At 36.9% G+C, this 23,867-nt stretch overlaps 1 protein-coding gene across 2 annotated transcripts in view; it reads left to right on the top strand.

Moving 5' to 3' along the window:
• The first annotated feature begins 59 nt into the window (after positions 1-59).
• The window catches only part of nrp1a (neuropilin 1a), a 165,087-nt gene continuing 141,279 nt past the window's right edge, over positions 60-23,867 (top strand). For both annotated transcript variants that reach the window (XM_061922361.1, XM_061922360.1), the window contains exons 1-3: positions 60-513; positions 1,053-1,401; positions 12,282-12,456. In XM_061922361.1, the coding sequence (XP_061778345.1) occupies positions 1,335-1,401; positions 12,282-12,456 (242 nt within the window). In that variant the 5' untranslated portion in view covers positions 60-513; positions 1,053-1,334. The remainder of the gene's footprint in view (positions 514-1,052; positions 1,402-12,281; positions 12,457-23,867) is intronic.

Here is a 23,867-nt window from a genome sequence, read left to right as displayed (position 1 = left end):
GCGCGCCCCCTCCTGCTAAAAAGGGGTGTGCGATGCTGGCCGGGACTCAAACCCACGGCGTGTCCGCCAGTGCGCACGCAGCACCCGCGCAGGCAGACGCGGAGCAAACTTGGAGCATTTCTCACGTCGCCGAGGACTTATCACTATACAGTATATATATATTTTTTTCTCCATTTTGAAGCAAGACGTCCTGAACCTCGTCGGGACTCTTTTGAGCTTCGGCGAGATCCGACGGAGAAAAAAAAAAGGGAGCGGGAGATCCGGAGAACTCCACCCCGCCGGAGCGCGTCTGAATGCGGGGAGGAGAGGGACGGAACCCCGGGGGCTGCTGCGGTGCTCTTTACGCGGTCACGCAAGACAAATCCATGGTTCGCGTCTTTTGGAGTAAACCAAGAAAAGCAAATTAGGGAGTCAACTAAGTCCTTTTTTTACCATTTTTTGGGAGAAATTTGGCTTTTTTTTGGTATAAATTGGAAGAAAGTGGTGCGCTGGATGAATGCGCCTCGAACACAGGTGACCATCTTTTATTTATTTTATTAATATTATCACATTTAATACTTTTTAAACGACAAAAAAACACATTTTTATATTGAATTCTTTTTTTCTTTAATACAATTCCACTTGTACGGATTGAATTACATTTTTTGTGCACGTTTCTGTGCACCAAGATCGCAAATTGCGCCTGCAACAGTCTAAATTTGGAATATATTTGAGGGACAAGCGGTAAAAAATGGATGGAATTGAGATGCATTTTAGAAAATGCTCATGTATTCTTATTTTTTTTGCCGTAAAGTGTTCATATAAGAAATGGGAGAGTGGGTTATATCTCATTCCATTACGCAGCTTTTACGCAAAAAAAGCCACTTTTTTGGAGGTTTAAAAAGACTTGCGTGGCTTGTAACATATTGATCACTGTAAAACAACATATTGATCGTGTAAAAAAAACATATTGATCACTGTAAAAGAGGAGAAGTTATCATTTAAGGTGAATTTCCTGCCCTGGTTGGAGTCAGAAGGAGCGCGCCTGAACCTGCTATCTCTGCTCCCCACAGATCGTGGTTGCCTCCCGGGTGCAGCTCCTGCGTTGACTGCAAGAAGGACGTGGGAGTGGGTCGTGGGTCGTGTCTCGGCGCCTATCACTCCGGGAGGAGAGGACGCGGCTGCCCGGGCGATGGAGAGAAGCGCGCATTGGGAAATTGCGAGCGGAAACCGGATGCCGTAGACCTGAAAAGGCATCGACTCGGCGTCACTTTTTTTTTTTCTTTCCCTGAAGGAGTTTATCTGGGAATTTTTTTTTCTTACACTTTTTGTTTTTCTGGGGAAACGAACCAAGGATGCATTGTGGATTAGTCCTGACCCTGTTGACGGGAATCCTCTCAGTGGCCCTGGCGTTCAAAAACGGTGAGTGTGACTTCTGATATCTTCTTAAATAATCCCTTTATGTTGTCTGCAAGGCGACTATTTCCCATTATTGTCATTCAAATTTGAACTGTACAGTACAAAAAAGGACATTTTTGTTGCATGATGAGAGAACAATAAGGTGTGTTTATAAAATATATAAATAGCTTATTGCAGTGGTTCTCAACCTTTATTCAGTGAACATTTTTTTAATTCAAGTACCCCCTAATCCAGGGGTAGGGAACCTATGGCTCTGGAGCCAGATGTGGCTCTTTTGAAGACTGCATCTGGCTCTCGGATAAATCTGAGCTGACATTGCTTAACACGATAAATAATGAATAATTCCGCTGGTAATCACAGTCTCAAAAATAACGTTCAAAATATAAATCATTCTCATGCATTTTCATCCATCCATCCGGTTTCTACCGCACCTGTTCAAGAAGTCGCATTAATGGTAAGAAGTCTTTTATTTATTTTTAGTTAGCCTCAGAATAACAATGTTATTAAAAAGAATAGGAGACTTATTATAGGTGCTAAAATTTTACTGTAAAATGGCAGTTTTTTAAGAGTAAAAAAAATAATAATGTAAAGTTTACAGGTAATCAAATAAAAATACAGTAATACATCAAAACATTTAGTTGTTGAATTGTGGTAAAAGCAAACAAACTTGCAGCTCAGGTGCCGAAATTTTACTGTAAATTTTTTTTGTTTTTTTGAATTTACAGTCATAAAAAAATGTAAATTTTACAGATAATAAAATAAAAATGCAGTAAAACACCCAAAAATGTGTACTGTAAAAATTATGTTTTTTATTTACAGTAAAAAAAAAAAACTAACGTTAAAAATATAAATAACGTTAAAAATATAAATCATTTTCATGCATTTTTATCCATCCATCCGGTTTCTGCCGCACCAGTTCAAGAAGTCGCATTAATGGTAAGAAGTGTTGTATTTATTTTTTAGTTAGCCTCAGAATAACAATGTTATTAAAAAGAATAGGAGACTTATTATAGGTGCTAAAATTTTACTGTAAAATGGCAGTTTTTTAAGAGTAAAAAAAATAATAATGTAAAGTTTACAGGTAATCAAATAAAAATACAGTAATACATCAACACATTTAGTTGTTGACATGTGGTAAAAACAAACTTGTCGCTCAGGTGCCGAAATTTTACTGTAAAATGGTTTTGTTTTTTTGAATTTACAGTCATAAAAAAATTTAAATTTTACAGATAATTAAATAAAAATGCAGTAAAACACCCAAAAATGTGTACTGTAAAAATTCTGTTTTTTATTTACAGTAAAAAAAAACAAAAAACGTTAAAAATATAAATCATTCTCATGCATTTTCATCCATCCATCTGGTGTTCTACCGCACCTGTTCAAGAAGTCGCATTAAAGGTAAGAAGTATTTTATTTATATTCAGTTAGCCTCAGAATAACAATGTTATTAAAAAGAATAGGAGACTTATTATAGGTGCTAAAATTTTACTGTAAAAATGCAGTTTTTTAACAGTGAAAAAAATAATAATGTAAAGTTTACAGGTAATCAAATAAAAATACAGTAATACATCAAAACATTTAGTTGTTGACTTGTGGTAAAAACAAACAAACTTGCAGCTCAGGTGCCGAAATTTTACTGTAAAATTGTTTTGTTTTTTTGAATTTACAGTCATAAAAAAAATTAAATTTTACAGATAATTAAATAAAAATGCAGTAAAACACCCAAAAATGTGTACTGTAAAAATTATGTTTTTTATTAACAGTAAAAAAAAAAACTAACGTTAAAAATATAAATCATTCTCATGCATTTTCATCCATCCATCCGGTTTCTACCGCACCTGTTCAAGAAGTCGCATTAATGGTAAGAAGTGTTGTATTTATTTTTAGTTAGCCTCAGAATAACAATGTTATTAAAAAAGAATAGGAGACTTATTATAGGTGCTAAAATTTTACTGTAAAAATGCAGTTTTTTAACAGTGAAAAATATAATAATGTAAAGTTTACAGGTAATAAAATAAAAATACAGTAATACATCAAAACATTTAGTTGTGGACTTGTGGTAAAAACTAACAAACTTGCACCTCAGGTGCCGAAATTTTACTGTAAAATTGTTTTGTTTTTTTGAATTTACAGTCATAAAAAAATGTAAATTTTACAGATAATAAAATAAAAATGCATTAAAACACCCAAAAATGTGTACTGTAAAAATTATGTTTTTTATTTACAGTAAAAAAAACCAACTAACGTTAAAAATATAAATAACGTTAAAAATATAAATTATTCTCATGCATTTTCATCCATCCATCCGGTTTCTACCGCACCTGTTCAAGAAGTCGCATTAATGGTAAGAAGTGTTGTATTTATTTTTAGTTAGCCTCAGAATAACAATGTTATTAAAAAGAATAGAAGACTTATTATAGGTGCTAAAATTTTACCTTAAAAATTCAGTTTTTTAACGGTGAAAAAAATAATAATGTAAAGTTTACAGGTAATCAAATAAAAATACAGTAATACATCAAGACATTTAGTTGTTGACTTGTGGTAAAAACAAACAAACTTGCAGCTCAGGTGCTGAAATTTTACTGTAAAATTGTTTTGTTTTTTTGAATGTACAGTCATAAAAAAATGTAAATTTTACAGATAATAAAATAAAAATGCAGTAAAACACCCCAAAATGTGTACTGTAAAAATTCAGTTTTTTATTTACAGTAAAAAAAAAACAACTAACGTTAAAAATATAAATTATTCTCATGCATTTTCATCCATCCATCCGGTTTCTACCGCACCTGTTCAAGAAGTCGCATTAATGGTAAGAAGTGTTGTATTTATTTTTAGTTAGCCTCAGAATAACAATGTTATTAAAAAGAATAGGAGACTTATTATAGGTGCTAAATTTTAAGAATTTGCGTTAATGGTAAGAAGTTATTTATTTATTCTCGGTTAGTGTGGGGCTTGCCCTCCTGGGGGTTTGTCAGACCCCCAAGGACCAACATGAGAGCCTGTTTCAGGGTTACAATATTTTTATTTTTCAATAAGTCTCTCAGCAATTGTATTTTTCTCTTTCGTTTTCGCTCGCGCTCTGGCTCCAGCCCCAACTCCGTCTCTCCTCCTGGCTGATGCTTATAAACAGAGCGACAGGTGATTAGATAACAAGGCCCAGCTGGGCCATTTTCGCACCTGTCGCTGATTTTGAGGCCGATCCCGGCAAAACCCCGCTTCGCTGCAGGCCCGCAGGCCACGCCCCCTCCATAGTTAGCTCGAGAATAACAATGTTATTACAAAAAATAAGAGACCTATTATACTCCGGAAATGTTGGTCTTACTTAAAAATGCACGCGTTTTGTTGTGTTCGGTGTAAAAAAAGATATGATATGGCTCTTACGGAAATACATTTTAAAATATTTGGCTTTTTTTGGCAAAAAGGTTCCCGACCCCTGCTTTAAATGTTCCAGTTCTATTCACACATTTAAAAACACTTTAAGACCGATGTCTTGGAAAAATTAATACTATGATCAATTTTAATTATAAATGTGGGATATGACTAATAATGGAAGTATAATTCTTTGCATATAGTTGGTAGAAAGGTTTAATTAAGGGATGTACAAGAATATTGCATTGAAGAGTGTTTATGTTGTGTATAAAGTGTATTTATAATATGTTGTGCAAAAGAAACATCATATTTTTAGTATCCATCCATCCATCCATTTTCTACCGCTTATTCCCTTTCGGGGTGGCGGGGGGCGCCAGTATGTTCGTCTTATATGTTCGTCTTATATTTGACATTACATGAGTTTTAGACTTCAGCCTGAACCCTTTCGCTCTGCAACATTCTCAATTTATGAATGTGTGAATTAGTGAAGTGAATTATATTTATATAGCGCTTTTCTCTAGTGACTCAAAGCGCTTTTACATAGTGAAACCCAATATCTAAGTTACATTTAAAGCAGTGTGGGTGGCACTGGGAGCAGGTGGGTAAAGTGTCTTGCCCAAGGACACAACGGCAGTGACTAGGATGGCGGAAGCGGGACTCGAACCTGCAACCCTCAAATTGCTGGCACGGCCACTCTACCAACCGAGCTATAGCTGTGAATGGAATTGTTTATTTTCTTGACCAAGACCGAAGAAATATTAAACTAAACGTATATCCATCCATTTTCTACCGCTTATTCCCTTTTGGGGTCGCGGGGGGTGCTGGCGCCTATCTCAGCTACAATCGGGCGGAAGGCGGGGTACACCCTGGACAAGTCGCCACCTCATCGCAGGGCACTAAACGTATATATTGCACGTTTATGGATGTATCGTCGTTATAGTCCTGTAAGTTAATCCATTTTTTTCTGGTTATTCCTCCAATTTTCACCTCATAATTAAAAAAAACTCCATCAAAATAATGTTTTTATTATCCTTATTATTATTGATAATAATAACCAGCGTTATTTATCATTTTTATTTGATTACCTTGTCACACAATAATGTCCTATTTTAATTCTGCACACACTGTATAATACAATGTAATTGTTTCACATTTTACACAAAAGAAGAACCATGATAAATATGCTGAATTTATTCCATTCATGCATTCATTTTCCTAGAGCAGGGGTGGCCATTACGTCGATCGCGAGCTACCAGTCGACCGCGGGGGGTGTGTCAGTCCATCTCCAAAAAAATAGACCTAAAAATGAGTGATCATCAATCTTCACCAAGACGTCACTTAAATGACATTCACGGTACCGGAGGGTCTTGTGAGATGACGCTGGCTGCTGCAAGATCATTATTATGAAAATATGACCGAGAGGAAGGCGAGAAACACTTTTTATTTCGACAGACTCTCGCGCCGTACCTTCCGTCAAAACTCTAAAGGCCGACTGCACATTTCCTATCTTCACAATAAAAGCCCTGCTTCATGCTGCCTGCGCTAACAAAATACAGAGTCTCGGAAAACTGGCGTGCACAAGCGATCCCTCAGAAAGCTGGCGTGCACATCACTTGTGCACGCCAGCTTTCCGAGACTCTTATTTTGTTAGCGCAGGCAGCATGAAGCAGGGCTTTTATTGTGAAGATAGGAAATGTGCAGTCGACCTTTAGAGTTTTGACGGAAGTCTGTTGAAATAAAAAGTGTTTCTCGCCTTCCTCTCTGTCATTTTTTCATAATAATGAACTGGCAGCAGCCAGCGTCATCTCACAAGACCCTCGGGTGCCGTGAATGTCAATCAAGCAAGCTACGGAATTTGCCGCCAATGTTTTTCTTGTAAAGTGTATGGAAGCTGGATGAATTAGATGCCAAAAACCAACCACTTTCATGTGGTATTGTACAGAAAGGACAACTTTTTTTTCTCCTCCATTTGAAAATGTGGGCGTTATCATCATTACTGTCTGATTCCAATCAATGCGAGTCATCAGAATCAGGTAATACACCAACTTATATTCTTGTCTTTGTGAAAGAAAGACATCTATATGTGTTACACATGCTTGTATTATCATTAAACACATTTAACTTGTTTACAAAAATGTCTCTTTCATAAATAAATAAATATAAATGATATATATAAATGAGGTAGATCCCCTCGAGTTGGTCAATTGAAAAGTAGCTCGCCTGCAGAAAAAGTGTGGGCACCCCTGTTCTAGATAATCTTACTTATCTCACCATATGAAACACAGCCTATTTCACTCATTAGTATGTATTTATTCATTTTTAATGTTATTACTTATGGAGTATTATGTGAATAAATGCACAAAAGTGTTAGCAACTGCTGGGGTCGGATTCAATGAGCTCTGCTTCTTGCTTCTCCTTTTCTCAGGATTCTAAGAACATTACTGTCATATTTTGTAAAAAAAATAAATAAATCAATAAAAAATAAGAATAGTTTGCTAACCTTCCAAAAGCATATATTTCTAGTAAAACTCGCAAATATGCATTATTTCAGACATTATTAGACATGTTGGCTTTAGGAGTTCTGCTTGGAACTATTTATTTTTGCTTCATATTTTTGTTCAATGGAGAAATGTTGCATGCATGCATGTTCCAAATAAACTCTAATTTACTGTAAAGCAGGGGTCTCTCCTCCTGGCTGCTACTTATAAACAGAGCGACAGGTGATTAGATAACAAGGCCCAGCTGGGCCATTTTCGCACCTGTCGCTGATTTTCAGGCCGATCCTGGCAACACCCCGCTTCGCTGCAGGCCCGCAGGCCACGCCCCCTCCATAGTTAGCTTCAGAATTACAATGTTATTACAAAGAATACGAGACCTAATATACTCTACAAATGTCGGTCTTACTTAAAAATACACGCGTTTTGTTGTGTTCAGCGTTAAAAAAATATTATATGGCTCTTACGGAAATACATTTTAAAATATTTCGCTTCTTGGCTCTCTCAGCCAAAAAGGTTCCCGACCCCTGCTGTAAACAACGTGTAGTGAGAGTACTCAAGGACTACGATTCCAGTCTTTTACTGTCAACTAACAGTTCATTGCTTTGAAATATAAATGTGACCTTACAGTACATTTTTATTACAGTATTATGATTAAAAATACTCTTAAAAGCTGGGAAAGATGGATAATTTTACTGCATAGTTTGAAAAACTGTGTATAAAAACGTATAATACTTAATAAAAAAAAATAGCCTAGCCCTTGCAAAACATAAACAATTGTCAGAATATTGAATTGTCATGAAAATTTTGCAGGTTTTACTATATTGTAACATTGCAACTTTATTTATGAAGCCCTCTAAAAACAAGCACAGTTGAAGAACAAAGGACACCACAAAGAAAATACAGGCAGAGGACAGACTAAAAAAATAACATTTAAAATAAGAAAATAGCAAATACAAAATACCCTAAGAACAATTTGTTGAATAAAAAGCAGTTAAAAAAGTCAAAAACAGTAAAAAAAAAAAAAAAAAAAAAGTTAACCCTTTAAAGTCTCATGCTGGGTTAAAAGCCAGCGAATGAAACATGTGTTTTAAGAAGGGTCTTAAAAGTAGTTTCATGACATAAAAGTTATATTTTTCAGTTTTTGTGCATTTATTTTGAAAAAATTTGCATTCAGAAAACAAACAACTTGACTTAGAACAAAAATTGAGGCATCTGTAGCAAAAAGAGGACAATAAAACACGTTATAGGCCTAAAAATAGGACATAATAAAAAATATGACTTATGTTATGACTTATGGAGTATGTTGTCAATAAATGGAGAACAGGAAGTGAACAAAAGTGTATACTGTAAAGGAAAAGTGTTAGGATTAAATAAACTCTGCTTCTTCCTGCTTCCTGTTGAAAGGAGAAAGTGGAAATTGTGATGTATCATGTTGTATACATGCATGTGTGATGTATCATGTTGTATACATGCATGTGTGATGTATCATGTTGTATACATGCATGTGTGATGTATCATGTTGTATACATACTTATGTGATGTATACATGCATGTGTGATGTATCATGTTGTATACATGCATGTGTGATGTATCATGTTGTATACATGCATGTGTGATGTATCATGTTGTATACATGCATGTGTGATGTATCATGTTGTATACATGCATGTGTGATGTATCATGTTGTATACATACTTATGTGATGTATACATGCATGTGTGATGTATCATGTTGTATACATGCATGTGTGATGTATCATGTTGTATACATACTTATGTGATGTATACATGCATGTGTGATGTATCATGTTGTATACATGCATGTGTGATGTATCATGTTGTATACATGCATGTGTGATGTATCATGTTGTATACATGCATGTGTGATGTGTCATGTTGTATACATGCATCTGCGATGTATCATGTTGTATACATGCATGTGTGATGTATCATGTTGTATACATGCATGTGTGATGCATCATGTTGTATGTGTGATGTATCATGTGGTATACATGCATGTGTGATGTATCATGTTGTATACATGCATGTGTGATGCATCATGTTGTATGTGTGATGTATCATGTGGTATACATGCATGTGTGATGCATCATGTTGTATGTGTGATGTATCATGTTGTATACATGCATGTGTGATGCATCATGTTGTATGTGTGATGTATCATGTTGTATACATGCATGTGTGATGTATCATGTTGTATACATGCATGTGTCATGTATCATGTTGTATGCATGCATGTGTGATGCATCATGTTGTATGTGTGATGTATCATGTTGTATACATGCATGTGTGATGCATCATGTTGTATACATGCATGTGTGATGTATCATGTTGTATACATGCATGTGTGATGCATCATGTTGTATGTGTGATGTATCATGTTGTATACATGCATGTGTGATGTATCATGTTGTATAAATGCATGTGTGATGTATCATGCTGTATACATGCATGTGTGATGCATCATGTTGTATGTGTGATGTATCATGTTGTATACATGCATATGTGATGCATCATGTTGTATGTGTGATGTATCATGTTGTATACATGCATGTGTGATGTATCATGTTGTATGGATGCATGTGTGATGTATCATGTTGTATACATGCATGTGTGATGTATCATGTTGTATGCATTTCATGTGTGATGTATCATGTTGTATACATGCATGTGTGATGCATCATGTTGTATGTGTGATGTATCATGTTGTATACATGCATGTGTGATGTATCATGTTGTATGCATTTCATGTGTCATGTATCATGTTGTATACATGCATATGTGATGCATCATGTCGTATGTGTGATGTATCATGTTGTATACATGCATGTGTGATGTATCATGTTGTATGCATGCATGTGTGATGTATCATGTTGTATACATGTATGTGTGATGTATCATGTTGTATGCATGCATGTGTGATGCATCATGTTGTATACATGCATGTGTGATGTATCATGTTGTATACATGCATGTGTGATGTATCATGTTGTATGCATGCATGTGTGATGTATCATGTTGTATGCATGCATGTGTGATGTATCATGTTGTATGCATGCATGTGTGATGTATCATGTTGTATACATGCATGTGTGATGTATCATGTTGTATACATGCATGTGTGATGTATCATGTTGTATACATGCATGTGTGATGTATCATGTTGTATACATGCATGTGTGATGTATCATGTTGTATACATGCATGTGTGATGTATCATGTTGTATGCATGCATGTGTGATGTATCATGTTGTATACATGTATGTGTGATGTATCATGTTGTATACATGTATGTGTGATGTACAAACCCTGTTTCCATATGAGTTGGGAAATTGTGTTAGATGTAAATATAAACAGAATACAATGATTTGCAAATCATTTTCAAGCCATATTCAGTTGAATATGCTACAAAGACAACATATTTCATGTTCGAACACATAAACTTTATTTTTTTTTGCATATAATAATTAACTTAGAATTTCATGGCTGCAACACGTGCCAAAGTAGTTGGGAAAGGGTATGTTCACCACTGTGTTACATCACCTTTTCTTTTAACAACACTCAATAAACGTTTGGGAACTGAGGAAACTAATTGTTGAAGCTTTGAAAGTGGAATTCTTTCCCATTCTTGTTTTATGTAGAGCTTCAGTCCTTCAACAGTCCGGGGTCTCCGCTGTCCTATTTTACGCTTCATAATGCGCCACACATTTTCCATGAGAGACATTTCTGGACTGCAGGCGGGCCAGGAAAGTACCTGCACTCTTTTACTAAGAAACCACGCTGTTGTAACACGTGGCTTGGCATTGTCTTGCTGAAATAAGCAGGGGCGTCCATGATAACGTTGCTTGCATGACAACATATGTTGCTCCAAAACCTGTATGGACCTTTCAGCATTAATGGTGCCTTCACAGATGTGTAAGTTACCCATGCCTTGGGCACTAATGCACCCCCATACCATCACACATGCTGGCTTTTCAACTTTGGCCTATAACAATCCGGATGAATATTTTCCTCTTTTTTCCGTTGGACACCACGTCCGCAGTTTCCAAATATAATTTGAATTGTGGACCCGTCAGAACACTTTCCCACTTTGCATAAGTCCATCTTAGATGAGCTCGGGCCCAGCGAAGCCGGCGGCGTTCCCGGGTGTTGTTGATAAATGTCTTTAGCTTTGCGTTGTAAAGTTTTAACTTGCACTTACAGATGTAGCGACCAACTGTAATTACTGACTGGATTTATGAAGTGTTCCTGAGCCCATGTGGTGATATCCTTTACACACTGATGTCGGTTTTTGATGCAGTACCGCCTGAGGGATCAATTTTTTCCAGATTCTCTGAACATTTTGATGATTTTACGGACCGTAGATGGTAAAATTCCTTGCAATAGCTCGTTGAGAAATGTTGTTCTAAAACTGTTCGACATTTTGCTTACAAATCGGTGACCCTCACCCCATCTTTGTTTGTGAATGACTTAGCATTTAATGGAAGCTAATTTATAGCCAATCATGGCACCCACCTGTTCCCAATTAGCCTGCACACCTGTGGGATGTTCCAAATAAGTGTTTGATGAGCGTTCCTCAACTTAATCAGTATTTATTGCCACCTTTCCCAACTTCTTTGTCACGTTTTGCTGGCATCAAACTCTAAAGTTAATGATTATTTGCCAAAAAAAAATAATGTTTATCAGTTTGAACATCAAATATGTTGTCTTTGTATCATATTCAACTGAATATGGCTTGAAAATGATTTGCAAATCATTGTATTCTGTTTATATTCACATCTAACACAATTTCCCAACTCACATGGAAACGGGGTTTGTATTTACACGATGTTTTGACCTCCGCTGAACCCCTGAGGCCGACTCACCCGACCCCCGGGGCTCGATGGAACCCGGGTTAAGAACCACCGTCTAAATCCTCCTCCGTGCTCCTTGTGCTGAAACTAAAACAAAGCTTTTTTTTTTTGCTCCACCCCCTGAAAGTTTGCACTTTCTCCCGCAGACAAATGCGGGGGCAACATCCGCATCTCCAACGCCAACTACCTCACCTCGCCCGGGTACCCCATGTCGTACGCCTCCTCCCAGCGCTGCGCGTGGGTGATCACGGCCCCGGGCCCCCACCAGCGGATCCTCATCAACTTCAATCCACACTTTGACCTGGAGGACCGGGAGTGCAAGTAGGTCCTCTTTAAAACCTGTTTCCATTGACAAGAGGATGCTTAAACAGTAGGAGTACCCTCTTCTTGCCATGAAACTACGCCCTCTGGTGGTCATATGCGGTACTGCAGCCAGCAATAATGTCTGTGAAGGGGTTATTTGATTGTGAAAGGTTCTCACTTCCTGTCTTTGACTAACATCACTCGCTTTATTTGGTTAATTGGGCAGTGAAATCATCACCAGAGTGTGTTTTTGTCACTTGAAACTGTTTTTTTTCCAATTTTTAACACTCTTTTGTTAGGATTTTCATTAATAAGTTTGCAAAAAAGGTCATTTTTCTGCCTAATTCTATACATTGTTTTGGGGGCCACATTTCCAGAAAGCAAAGGACTATTAGTCTTATTTAGTTTATTCACTACAGTGCACATTTGATTTATTCCATTTGCTGTGATTTACAGCAGGGGTGTGCAAACTTTTTCCACATGGAAAAATGAAAGCGTGCGGGGTCCGTTTTGATATTTTGTCATTTTCAAACCAGAACAAAATGTATGGATTTTTAAATTTTTTTTATTTTAGAAACTTAAACTGCAGCTGGCCCTGCAATGAGGTGGCAACTTGTCCAGGGTGTACGCTGCCTTCCGCCCGATTGTAGCTGAGATAGGCGCCAGCGCCCCCCGCAACCCCGAAAGGGAATAAGCGGTAGAAAATGGATGGATGGATAAACTGCAGCTCAGCTCGCTCGCAGTTCTGGCTTGAGGTGAAGGCTGGTTAGCTTTTAGCGTAACGTTAGCTCATTATGCTGTGTGTGTGTGTGTGTGTGTGTGTGTGTGTGTGTGTGTGTGTGTGTGTGTGTGTGTGTGTGTGTGTGTGTGTTTGTTAGGGCAGCAAAGCCCTGTCTGTCTGTTATATATATATATATATATATATATATATATATATATATATATATATATATATAAAAAACAGGTATAGCTCGGTTGGTAGAGTGGCCCTGCCAGCAACCTGAGGGTTGCAGGTTCGATTCCCGCTTCCGCCATCCTAGTCACTGCCGTTGTGTCCTTGGGCAAGACACTTTACCCACCTGCTCCCAGTGCCACCCACACTGGTTTAAATGTAACTTAGATATTGGGTGTCACTATGTAAAGTGCTTTGAGTCACTAGAGAAAAGTGCTATATAAATATAATTCACTTCACTTCTACCTTTAAGGGTCCCGGAGACCATAAAGGGTCTCAGTCATTAAAATGTTAAAAATAAGTCAAATTATTGTTATTTATTTTTTTTTTTTATTTAATGCTTACAATAAATAAATCTCTATATCAACTTCAGGTTGATATAAAGTAGTACAAAAAAAGGTTTTATGGCTTTTCTGTCAAAAACTACTTCTTCTTTTTTTTTTATATATATATCGTAAAACTGAAAAATGCAGTATTTAGTAATTAAAGCCCTAAAAGATCAATAATGCAGGACACCTTTGATTTTTATTACTTTATATGTTTTGAGTAATAACAGTGAAAAGATAAATAAAACACCAATAAATATATTTGGGATCCAAAGATTTTTATTAGGTTTTTCTTTCACTTTCAACACATAAGGACCAATTTGCTTAAAAATAACGTTAAAAATAGAAAACATTCTCATGCATGAGACAAAAGACATATGACATGAAACATGAGACATGATAAATGAAACATATGACAGGAGACATAAGACATGAGACAAAAGACATATGACATGAAACATAAGACATGATAAATGTAACATATGACAGGAGACATGAGACATATGACATGAAACATAAGACATAATAAATGAAACATATGACAGGAGACAAGACATGAGACATAAGACATATGACATGAAACATAAGATATAATAAATAAGACATATGACAGAAAACATAAGACATATGACATGAAACATAAGACATAATAAATGAAACATATGACAGGAGACATAAGACATGAAACATAAGACATAATAAATAAGACATATGACAGGAGACATAAGACATGAGACATAAGACATATGACATGAAACATAAGACATAATAAATGAGACATATGACATGAAACATAAGACATAATAAATGAGACATATGACATGAGACATAAGTAATACAAAAAAAGGTTTTATGGGTTTTCTGTCAAAAACTACTTCTTCTTTTTTTTACACAGTAATACTGAAAAATGCAGTATTTAGTAATTAAAGCCCTAAAAGATCAATAATGCAGGACACCATTGATTTTATTACTTTATACGTTTTGAGTAATAACAGTGAAAAGATAAATAAAACACCAATAAATATATTTAGGATCCAAAGATTTTTATTAGGTTTTTCTTTCACTTTCAACACATAAGGACCAAAATCTATCGATTTTACATTCAAACTATTATTTTGTTGGTTTTATGCTCTTTTGTCAAAGAAAACTTTGATGTTTTTATAAGGCAACCACACAATATATGCAATATTGACAACACAAAACATTTTACTTGGAGTAATTGGAGCCTTGAAAATAAATAGTTATAACATAGATTTTTTTTTTGTAATTTTTTTTTTGGAGCAATGGCAAAAAAAAAAAAAATAGAGAATGACAAAAGAAAGGAAAAAAACGCCTGCATGGCAGCTTTGTGTCAACATTGCAACTTTTTCTTGTTAGAGTTCCCTTTTTTTTAAGTGTTCTTTTTTATTTTTGCGATAGCATTTCCAGAATGTGTGGCAGGTCCGATAAAGAATTAGTTGCGGGCCGCACTTTGGACACCACTGATCCACAGACTATGGAGCACACCTTTTATATAAGTACATTTGAGGGGAAAAAACAATATTTTCCTTTATATTAAAGTTAAAAAAAGTTAAAGTAGCAATGATTGTCACACACACACCAGGTGTGGTGAAATTATTCTCTGCATTTCACCCTTGATCACAAACTGGGAGGTGAGGGGAGCAGTGAGCAGCAGCGGTGGCCACGCCCGGGAATCATTTTTGTTGCTTTAACCCCCAATTCCAAGCATTGAGGTCATGGCTCCCATTTTTATAATCTTTTGACTTGTTTGTATTGTGAAAGGTGGCAGCTGACACAAATAACTAGTGAGAGGATCAATGGCAGCATAGACTGGAGTCACATTTCAAAAGATCAGATTCCAATCTGGTTCAGGACTACTTCCTGATGCGGCCTGAGTCCGATGCCCAATGATCAGATTTGAAGCACTTTAGTGGGTTTAGACCGGCAACAACAAACAGACAAAAAATCCGATGTGTGTCAGTTGAGGGCAAAACAATCCGATTAGACGGCCAATGAGAACTCTGTGAGGCTGAAGCACAAAGTTGTGAGCGATCCGACTCAACAAAGGAAGCCGACCTGCCGTCAGATAGTGGGAGCTGCTGACACCAGAGACAGTAATGGGTCTTTGTTGCTGCCCCCAGGTGTGTGTGTGTGTGTGTGTGTGTGTGTGTGTGTGTGTGTGTGTGTGTGTGTGTGTGTGTGCGTGTGTGTGTGTGTGTGTGTGTGTTCGTTCTTGTATTTCCACCCTTCTTGAGACATCAACAAGGAAAAGTTCTGTCCATATGAGGACCGGTGAACAAGTTGGGACCGAACAAAGTTCCGTCCATATGAGGACCGGTGAACAAGTCGGGACCGAACAAAGTACCATCCACATAGGACTGGTGTACAAGTTGGGACCGAACAAAGTTCCGTCCTTATGAGGACCGGTGAACAAGTTGGGACCGAACAAAGTACCGTCCTTATGAGGACCGGTGAACAAGTTAGGACCGAACAAAGTTCCGTCCATATGAGGACCTGTGAACAAGTTGGGACCGAACAAAGTACTGTCCATATGAGTACCAGTGAACAAGTTGGGACCGAACAAAGTACCGTCTAAAAGAGGACCGGTGAACAAGTTGGGACCGAACAAAGTTCCGTCCATATGAGGACCGGTGAACAAGTTGGGACCGAACAAAGTTCAGTCCATATAAAGACCGGTAAACAAGTCGGGACAGAAGAAAGTACCGTCCATATAAGGACCGGTGAATAAGTTGGGACAAAACAAAGTACCGTCCATATGAGGACCTGTGAACAAGTTGGAACCGAAGAAAGTTCCGTCCATATGAAGAGCGGTGAACAAGTTGGGACCGAACAAAGTTCGGTCCAGATGAAGAGCGGTGAACAAGTTGGGTCCAAACAAAGTACCGTCCTTATGAGGACCGGTGAACAAGTTGGGGCCGAACAAAGTTCCGTCCATATGAAGACCTGTGAACAAGTTGGAACCGAAGAAAGTTCCGTCCATATGAAGAGCGGTGAACAAGTTGGGTCCAAACATAGTACCGTCCTTATGAGGACCGGTGAACAAGTTGGGGCCGAACAAAGTTCCGTCCATATGAGGACCGGTGAACAAGTTGGGACCGAACAAAGTTCAGTCCATATAAAGACCGGTAAACAAGTCGGGACAGAAGAAAGTACCGTCCATATGAGGACCGGTGAATAAGTTGGGACAAAACAAAGTACCGTCCATATGAGGACCTGTGAACAAGTTGGAACCGAAGAAAGTTCCGTCCATATGAAGAGCGGTGAACAAGTTGGGACCGAACAAAGTTCGGTCCAGATGAAGAGCGGTGAACAAGTTGGGTCCGAACAAAGTACCGTCCTTATGAGGACCGGTGAACAAGTCGGGGCCGAACAAAGTTCCGTCCATATGAAGACCTGTGAACAAGTTGGAACCGAAGAAAGTTCCGTCCATATGAAGAGCGGTGAACAAGTTGAGACCCAACAAAGTACGGTCCATATGAGGACCGTTGAACAAGTGGGGACCAAACAAAGTAGCGTCCTTATTCGTTCTTCCGAGGATGTCGTAGTCGTAATGGTTCGTACAGTCCTTTGAGACATTTGTGATTTAGGGCTATATAAATAAACATTGATTGATTGATTATGAGGACCGGTGAACAAGTTGGGACCGAACAAAGTACCATCCATATGAAGACCTGTAAACAAGTTGGGACCGAACAAAGTTCCGTCCTTATGAGGACCTGTGAACAAGTTGGGACCGAACAAAGTTCCGTCCTTATGAGGACCTGTGAACAAGTTGGGACCAAACAAAGTTCCGTCCTTATGAGGACCGGTGAACAAGTCGGGACCGAACCAAGTACCGTCCATATGAGGACCGGTGAACAAGTTGGGACCGAACAAAGTACCATCCATATGAGGACCGTTGAACAAGTTGGTACCGAACAAAGTACCATCCACATGAGGACCGGTGAACAAGTTGGGACCGAACAAAGTACCGTCCATATGAGGACAGGTGAACAAGTTGGGACCGAACAAAGTACCGTCCATACGAGGACCGGTGAACAAGTTGGGACCGAACAAAGTACCATCCATATGAAGACCTGTAAACAAGTTGGGACCGAACAAAGTTCCGTCCTTATGAGGACCTGTGAACAAGTTGGGACCGAACAAAGTTCCGTCCTTATGAGGACCTGTGAACAAGTTGGGACCAAACAAAGTTCCGTCCTTATGAGGACCGGTGAACAAGTCGGGACCGAACCAAGTACCGTCCATATGATGACCGGTGAACAAGTTCACTTTACAAAGTTTCGTGTTAAAAAGTTTTGTGTGACAAAGTTTAGCGTTGCAAGATTTTCTGTTTAGAAAGTTTTGCATTGTGAACGTTTCTTGTTGCGCCGTTTTGGGGTACAAGATTTTGTGGTATGATGTTTTTGTGGTTCAACATTTTGTAGCACGGCAATTTGTGGTCCGACGTTTCGTGGTATGGCAAGTTTTTCTTGTGAAATTGTGAAATTTTTTTGTGAAATTCCAAGTAATTTTTCACAACAAGCCTTTTTTTTTAATATTTGCATAGTATGTATATTTTATTAATGTTGTAAATACAAATATGGATCTAGAAAGGCTGCTCTAAAGAGGTAGGCATTTTTCAAAGGTCTCAAGAAGGTCAGAAGTGTGTGTGTGTGTGTGTGTGTGTGTGTGTGTGTGTGTGTGTGTGTGTGTGTGTGTGTGTGTGTGTGTGTGTGTGTGTGTGTGTGTGTGTGTGTCTCTCTCTCTCTCTCTCTCTCTCAGTTGTTTGTTTACGCTGCAGGGCTCCAGAGAGTACAGGACTCTCCTGGATCCTCTTACTGTATCCTGGGTCCACCCAGAAAAACCTGGTTGTGGTCTCCTTTTGTCCCTCCCTGAATGGCTTCTCTTTCTTGGTTTTTAACCCCCACTTTAACCCAACTTTAGATTAATGGCTCTGTGTCTTTTTTTTTTAAAAAGACTGAATGATTCTTCTGTCGGGTCTGATTTCAGCAGCAGAAGGACTCTGAAAGTGTCCCAGAAAGCAGAACAGGGACGCTGACAATGCTAATCAAATTAGCCAGGAATGAATTTCCTGTGTTTAAAAAAAAAAAAAAAAACCCACACAATGAAAAGAATGGAGTCTGTGCAATATCAGGGAAGGCAGCTTTCCAGGAAGGGAAGAGGGTGCGGAGTTGGTTGGTTGGGTGTCTTTATACAAATAACAGGTTTAAAACAGTAAATAATTCACATGTGAATAACATAAATACAGTCTATTATACAGCATTATTCACATGTGAATAATATAAATAGTCTATTATACAGCATTATTCACATGTAAATAACATAAATACAGTCTATTATACAGCATTATTCACATGTGAATAACATAAATGCAGTCTACTATACAGCATTATTCACATGTGAATAACATAAATACAGTCTATTATACAGCATTATTCACATGTGAATAACATAAATAGTTTGAATACAGTATTATTCACATGTGAATAATATAAATACAGTCTATTATACAGCATTATTCACATGTGAATAATATAAATACAATCTATTATACAGTATTATTCACATGTGAATAATATAAATACAGTCTACTATACAGCATTATTCACATGTGAATAACATAATTACAGTCTATTATACAGCATTATTCACATGTAAACAACATCAATAGAGTCTATTATACTGCATTATTCACATGTGAATAACATAAATAGTCTAAATACAGTATTATTCACATGTGAATAATATAAATACAGTCTACTATACAGCATTATTCACATATAAACCAAATAAATACAGTCTATTATACTGCATTATTCACATGTGAATAACATAAATAGTCTAAATACAGTATTATTCACATGTGAATAATATAAATACAGTCTATTATACAGCATTATTCACATGTGAATAACATAAATGCAGTCTATTATACAGCATTATTCACATGTGAATAACATAAATAGTTTGAATACAGTATTATTCACATGTGAATAATATAAATACAGTCTATTATACAGCATTATTCACATGTGAATAATATAAATACAATCTATTATACAGTATTATTCACATGTGAATAATATAAATACAATCTATTATACAGTATTATTCACATGTGAATAATATAAATACAGTCTATTATACAGGGCTTCACGGTGGCAGAGGGGTTAGTGCGTCTGCCTCACAATACGAAGTTCCTGCAGTCCTGGGTTCAAATCCAGGCTCGGGATCTTTCTGTGTGGAGTTTGCATGTTCTCCCCGTGAATGCGTGGGTTCCCTCCGGGTACTCCGGCTTCCTCCCACTTCCAAAGACATGCACCTGGGGATAGGTTGATTGGCAACACTAAATTGGCCCTAGTGTGTGAATGTGAGTGTGAATGTTGTCTGTCTATCTGTGTTGGCCCTGCGAGGAGGTGGCGACTTGTCCAGGGTGTACCCCGCCTTCCGCCCGATTGTAGCTGAGATAGGCGCCAGCGCCCCCCGCGACCCCAAAAGGGAATAAGCGGTAGAAAATGGATGGATGGACAGTCTATTATACAGCATTATTTACATGTGAATAATATAAATACAGTCTATTATACAGCATTATTCACATGTGAATAACATAAATAGTCTAAATACAGTATTATTCACATGTGAATAATATAAATACAGTCTATTATACAGCATTATTCACATGTGAATAACATAAATACAGTCTATTATACAGCATTATTCACAAGTGAATAACATAAATAGTTTGAATACAGTATTATTCACATGTGAATAATATAAATACAGTCTGTTATACAACACTATTCACATGTGAATAATATAAATACAGTCTATTTTACAGCATTATTCACATGTGAATAATATAAATACAGTCTATTATACAACATTATTCACATGTGAATAATATAAATACAGTCTATTATACAACATTATTCACATGTGAATAATATAAATACAGTCTATTATACAACATTATTCACATGTGAATAACATAAATACAGTCTATTATTCAGCTATTATACGGAGTTTCCTGGGTAAAACGGTAGGGTTGAGGGATTCGCACATGATTGTATAATATAATATAATTCTATTGTAAGATATTAAATTTCAAAAATTGGGTTGAAATTGTTGTTTTGCACAAAAAAAGTGAATTTGTTTAGTACAAAAATGCATTGAATCCAAATCAAATGTGATTAAAAATGATATAAAAACAGTTTGATATTAAAAAAAAGTGTGGTAAATGATGTGATGGGCAAGAAATGAAATAGTGCTGGGGGCCCCACATGATCTGTGACCATTGCTAAGCAGATAATGTCTTTCCAAACACATCAAAGGTTCCACTGTGAATCTTCACAAATATTTGAGGCCTGGGGAGCAATGATGCCGAAAATATTTCAATTTTTGACGCCATGCTTCATATTTAATGGTTTTATAATGGAGTGGTTTCAGTAATTCACAGCAACCTTGGTTTTGATTTATAATAATCATTTGAGCATTGACTGTATATATATATAAAAGATCCTTGGACCCTAAAAGTGTTAAGTCATATTAATATTTTTTTTTCAACGCTTTATATATATATATATATGTATATATATATATATGTATATATATATATATATATTTATTTTTTTGTTTTATATCCTTTTTGTCAAAGAAACACCTTTTTTTTCCTATGGCATAAACAAAAATTATCTCATATTTTCCCTTTCAAGAGAGAGAGAGAGATGTGCGTGTGTATTTATGTATGTGTGTGTATATATTTATGTATATTTATGTATTTATCTATATATGTATGTATGTGTATATATGCCTTCTGCCCGATTGTAGCTGAGATAGGCGCCAGCGCCCCCCGCGACCCCGAAAGGGAATAAGCGGTAGAAAATGGATATATATATATATATATATATATATATATATATATGTATGTGTGTGTGTGTGTGTGTGTGTATATATATGTATATGTTTATATATATGTTTGTATGTATGTGTATATAAATACATATGCCCATCCATCCATCCATTTCCTACCGCTTATTCCCTGTTGGGGTCACGGGGGGCGCTGGCGCCTATCTCAGCTACAATCGGGCGGAAGGCGGTGTACACCCTGGACAAGTCGCCACTTCATCGCAGGGCCTAAATATATATGTATGTATACATGTATGTATATATATATATATATATATATATATATACATATATATATGTATGTGTCTATATATGTGTGTGTATATATACGTATGTATGTATATATATACATATATATGTATGTATATATACATATATATATATGTATGGATATATATATATATATGTATATATATACATAAATGTGTATATATGTATATATGTGTGTGTGTATGTATACGTATGTGTGTATATATACATATATATGTATGTATATATACGTATATATATGTATGTACATATATATATACGTGTGTGTGTGTATATACGTATGTATGTGTATATATATGTATGTACATATATATATGTGTGTGTGTGTATATATGTATGTATGTGTATAAATATGTATGTATATATATATATATGTATGTGTGTATATGTATGTATAAATATATATATATATATATATATATATATATATATATATATATATATATATATATATATAATATGTTTTGATTGGATTATCCAGAGAATAGTGCTCGATACCGTGGTAAAGCGCAATATGTAAGTGTGGGAAAAATCACAAGACTACTTCATCTCTACAGAACTGTTTCATGAGGGGTTCCCTCATGAAACAGTTCTGTAGAGATGAAGTAGTCTTGTGATTTTTCCCACACTTACACATATATATATATATATATATATATATATATATATATATATATATATATATATATATATATATATATATATATATATTTTTTTTTAAATCTGTTGATCAACTTCAAAATATATCCATCAATATTAAGGTTTTTTTTTTTTATCGATTTTTCTGTTTTATATACCCTTTCAGCCTTGGTATGGCACAAACAAAAATGACGCAATACTTTCCCTCCCAAAACTCAAGAATTGCAATATTTGAATTCCTAACCAGAAAATGTGTTTCCAGACACATCAAAGGCTCCTCTGTGAATCTTCACAAATATTTGGAAGCCCGAGGCAGCAATGCAGCCGTGGAAAGCTCTGCCGTCCTGACCTCAAAATATTTCTATTTTTAACGCCATGCTTCATTTTTAATGCTTTTATAATGGAGCGGTTTCTCCGGGACTTTAGTCCCTTGCTCTCCGGCTCGTGTGATCTTTCACGCGGGCGAACGACCGTCTACGGCTTCTGCTTCCAAAAAAGCCACATTCACCCAATCAGCCTTCATTCATAATGGAAACTGACCACGGCCTTCTTATCTGATGGACTGGCAGAGGAGTGCAGGACCACGTGCACGCTCACGTGCACGCTCACGTGCACGCTTCGGTGCGCTGCCTTTCCAATCTCATTAGTGGGAGAATGGAACCCACATGTTCCCCAACACATGTTCCCCAGCACGGTGGCCGCTATCAGCAAAGCAAACAAGAAGCACTCAAAGTGGTGCTGGTGGAGCAAAAACCGAGTGGACACGGTGGTGGTCTTCTACCTTTTGTGGGGGCGGAGAAACACTTCATCAGGGAGATAAGGACACCACGGGACTCATGTTTACCTTTCACGCACCTGCGGTACACTTCCATGGTCTGAGGAGGACCCTCTTGTAGGGCAGAGTAACCGTGTAATACTCGTACATATCAGTAGGTGGCAGCAGGTCGCTAATTGCTTTGTAGGGAGGCAGGGTGCAGGTAAAAATGTGTCTAATGCTTAAACTAATGGTGAGTGTCCTTAAGAAAAGGTACTATTATGTTAGATCCACTATGGACTGGACTCTCACACTATTATGTTAGATCCACTATGGACTGGACTCTCACTATTATGTTAGATCCACTATGGACTGGACTCTCACTATTATGTTAGATCCACTATGGACTGGACTCTCACACTATTATGTTAGATCCACTATGGACTGGACTCTCACACTATTATGTTAGATCCACTATGGACTGGACTCTCACTATTATGTTAGATCCACTATGGACTGGACTCTCACTATTATGTTAGATCCACTATGGACTGAACTC

Source organism: Nerophis ophidion, linkage group LG15 (assembly GCF_033978795.1).
Source record: "Nerophis ophidion isolate RoL-2023_Sa linkage group LG15, RoL_Noph_v1.0, whole genome shotgun sequence".
Lineage (NCBI taxonomy): Eukaryota > Metazoa > Chordata > Actinopteri > Syngnathiformes > Syngnathidae > Nerophis > Nerophis ophidion.
This window is presented reverse-complemented; position numbering and strand designations above follow the sequence as displayed.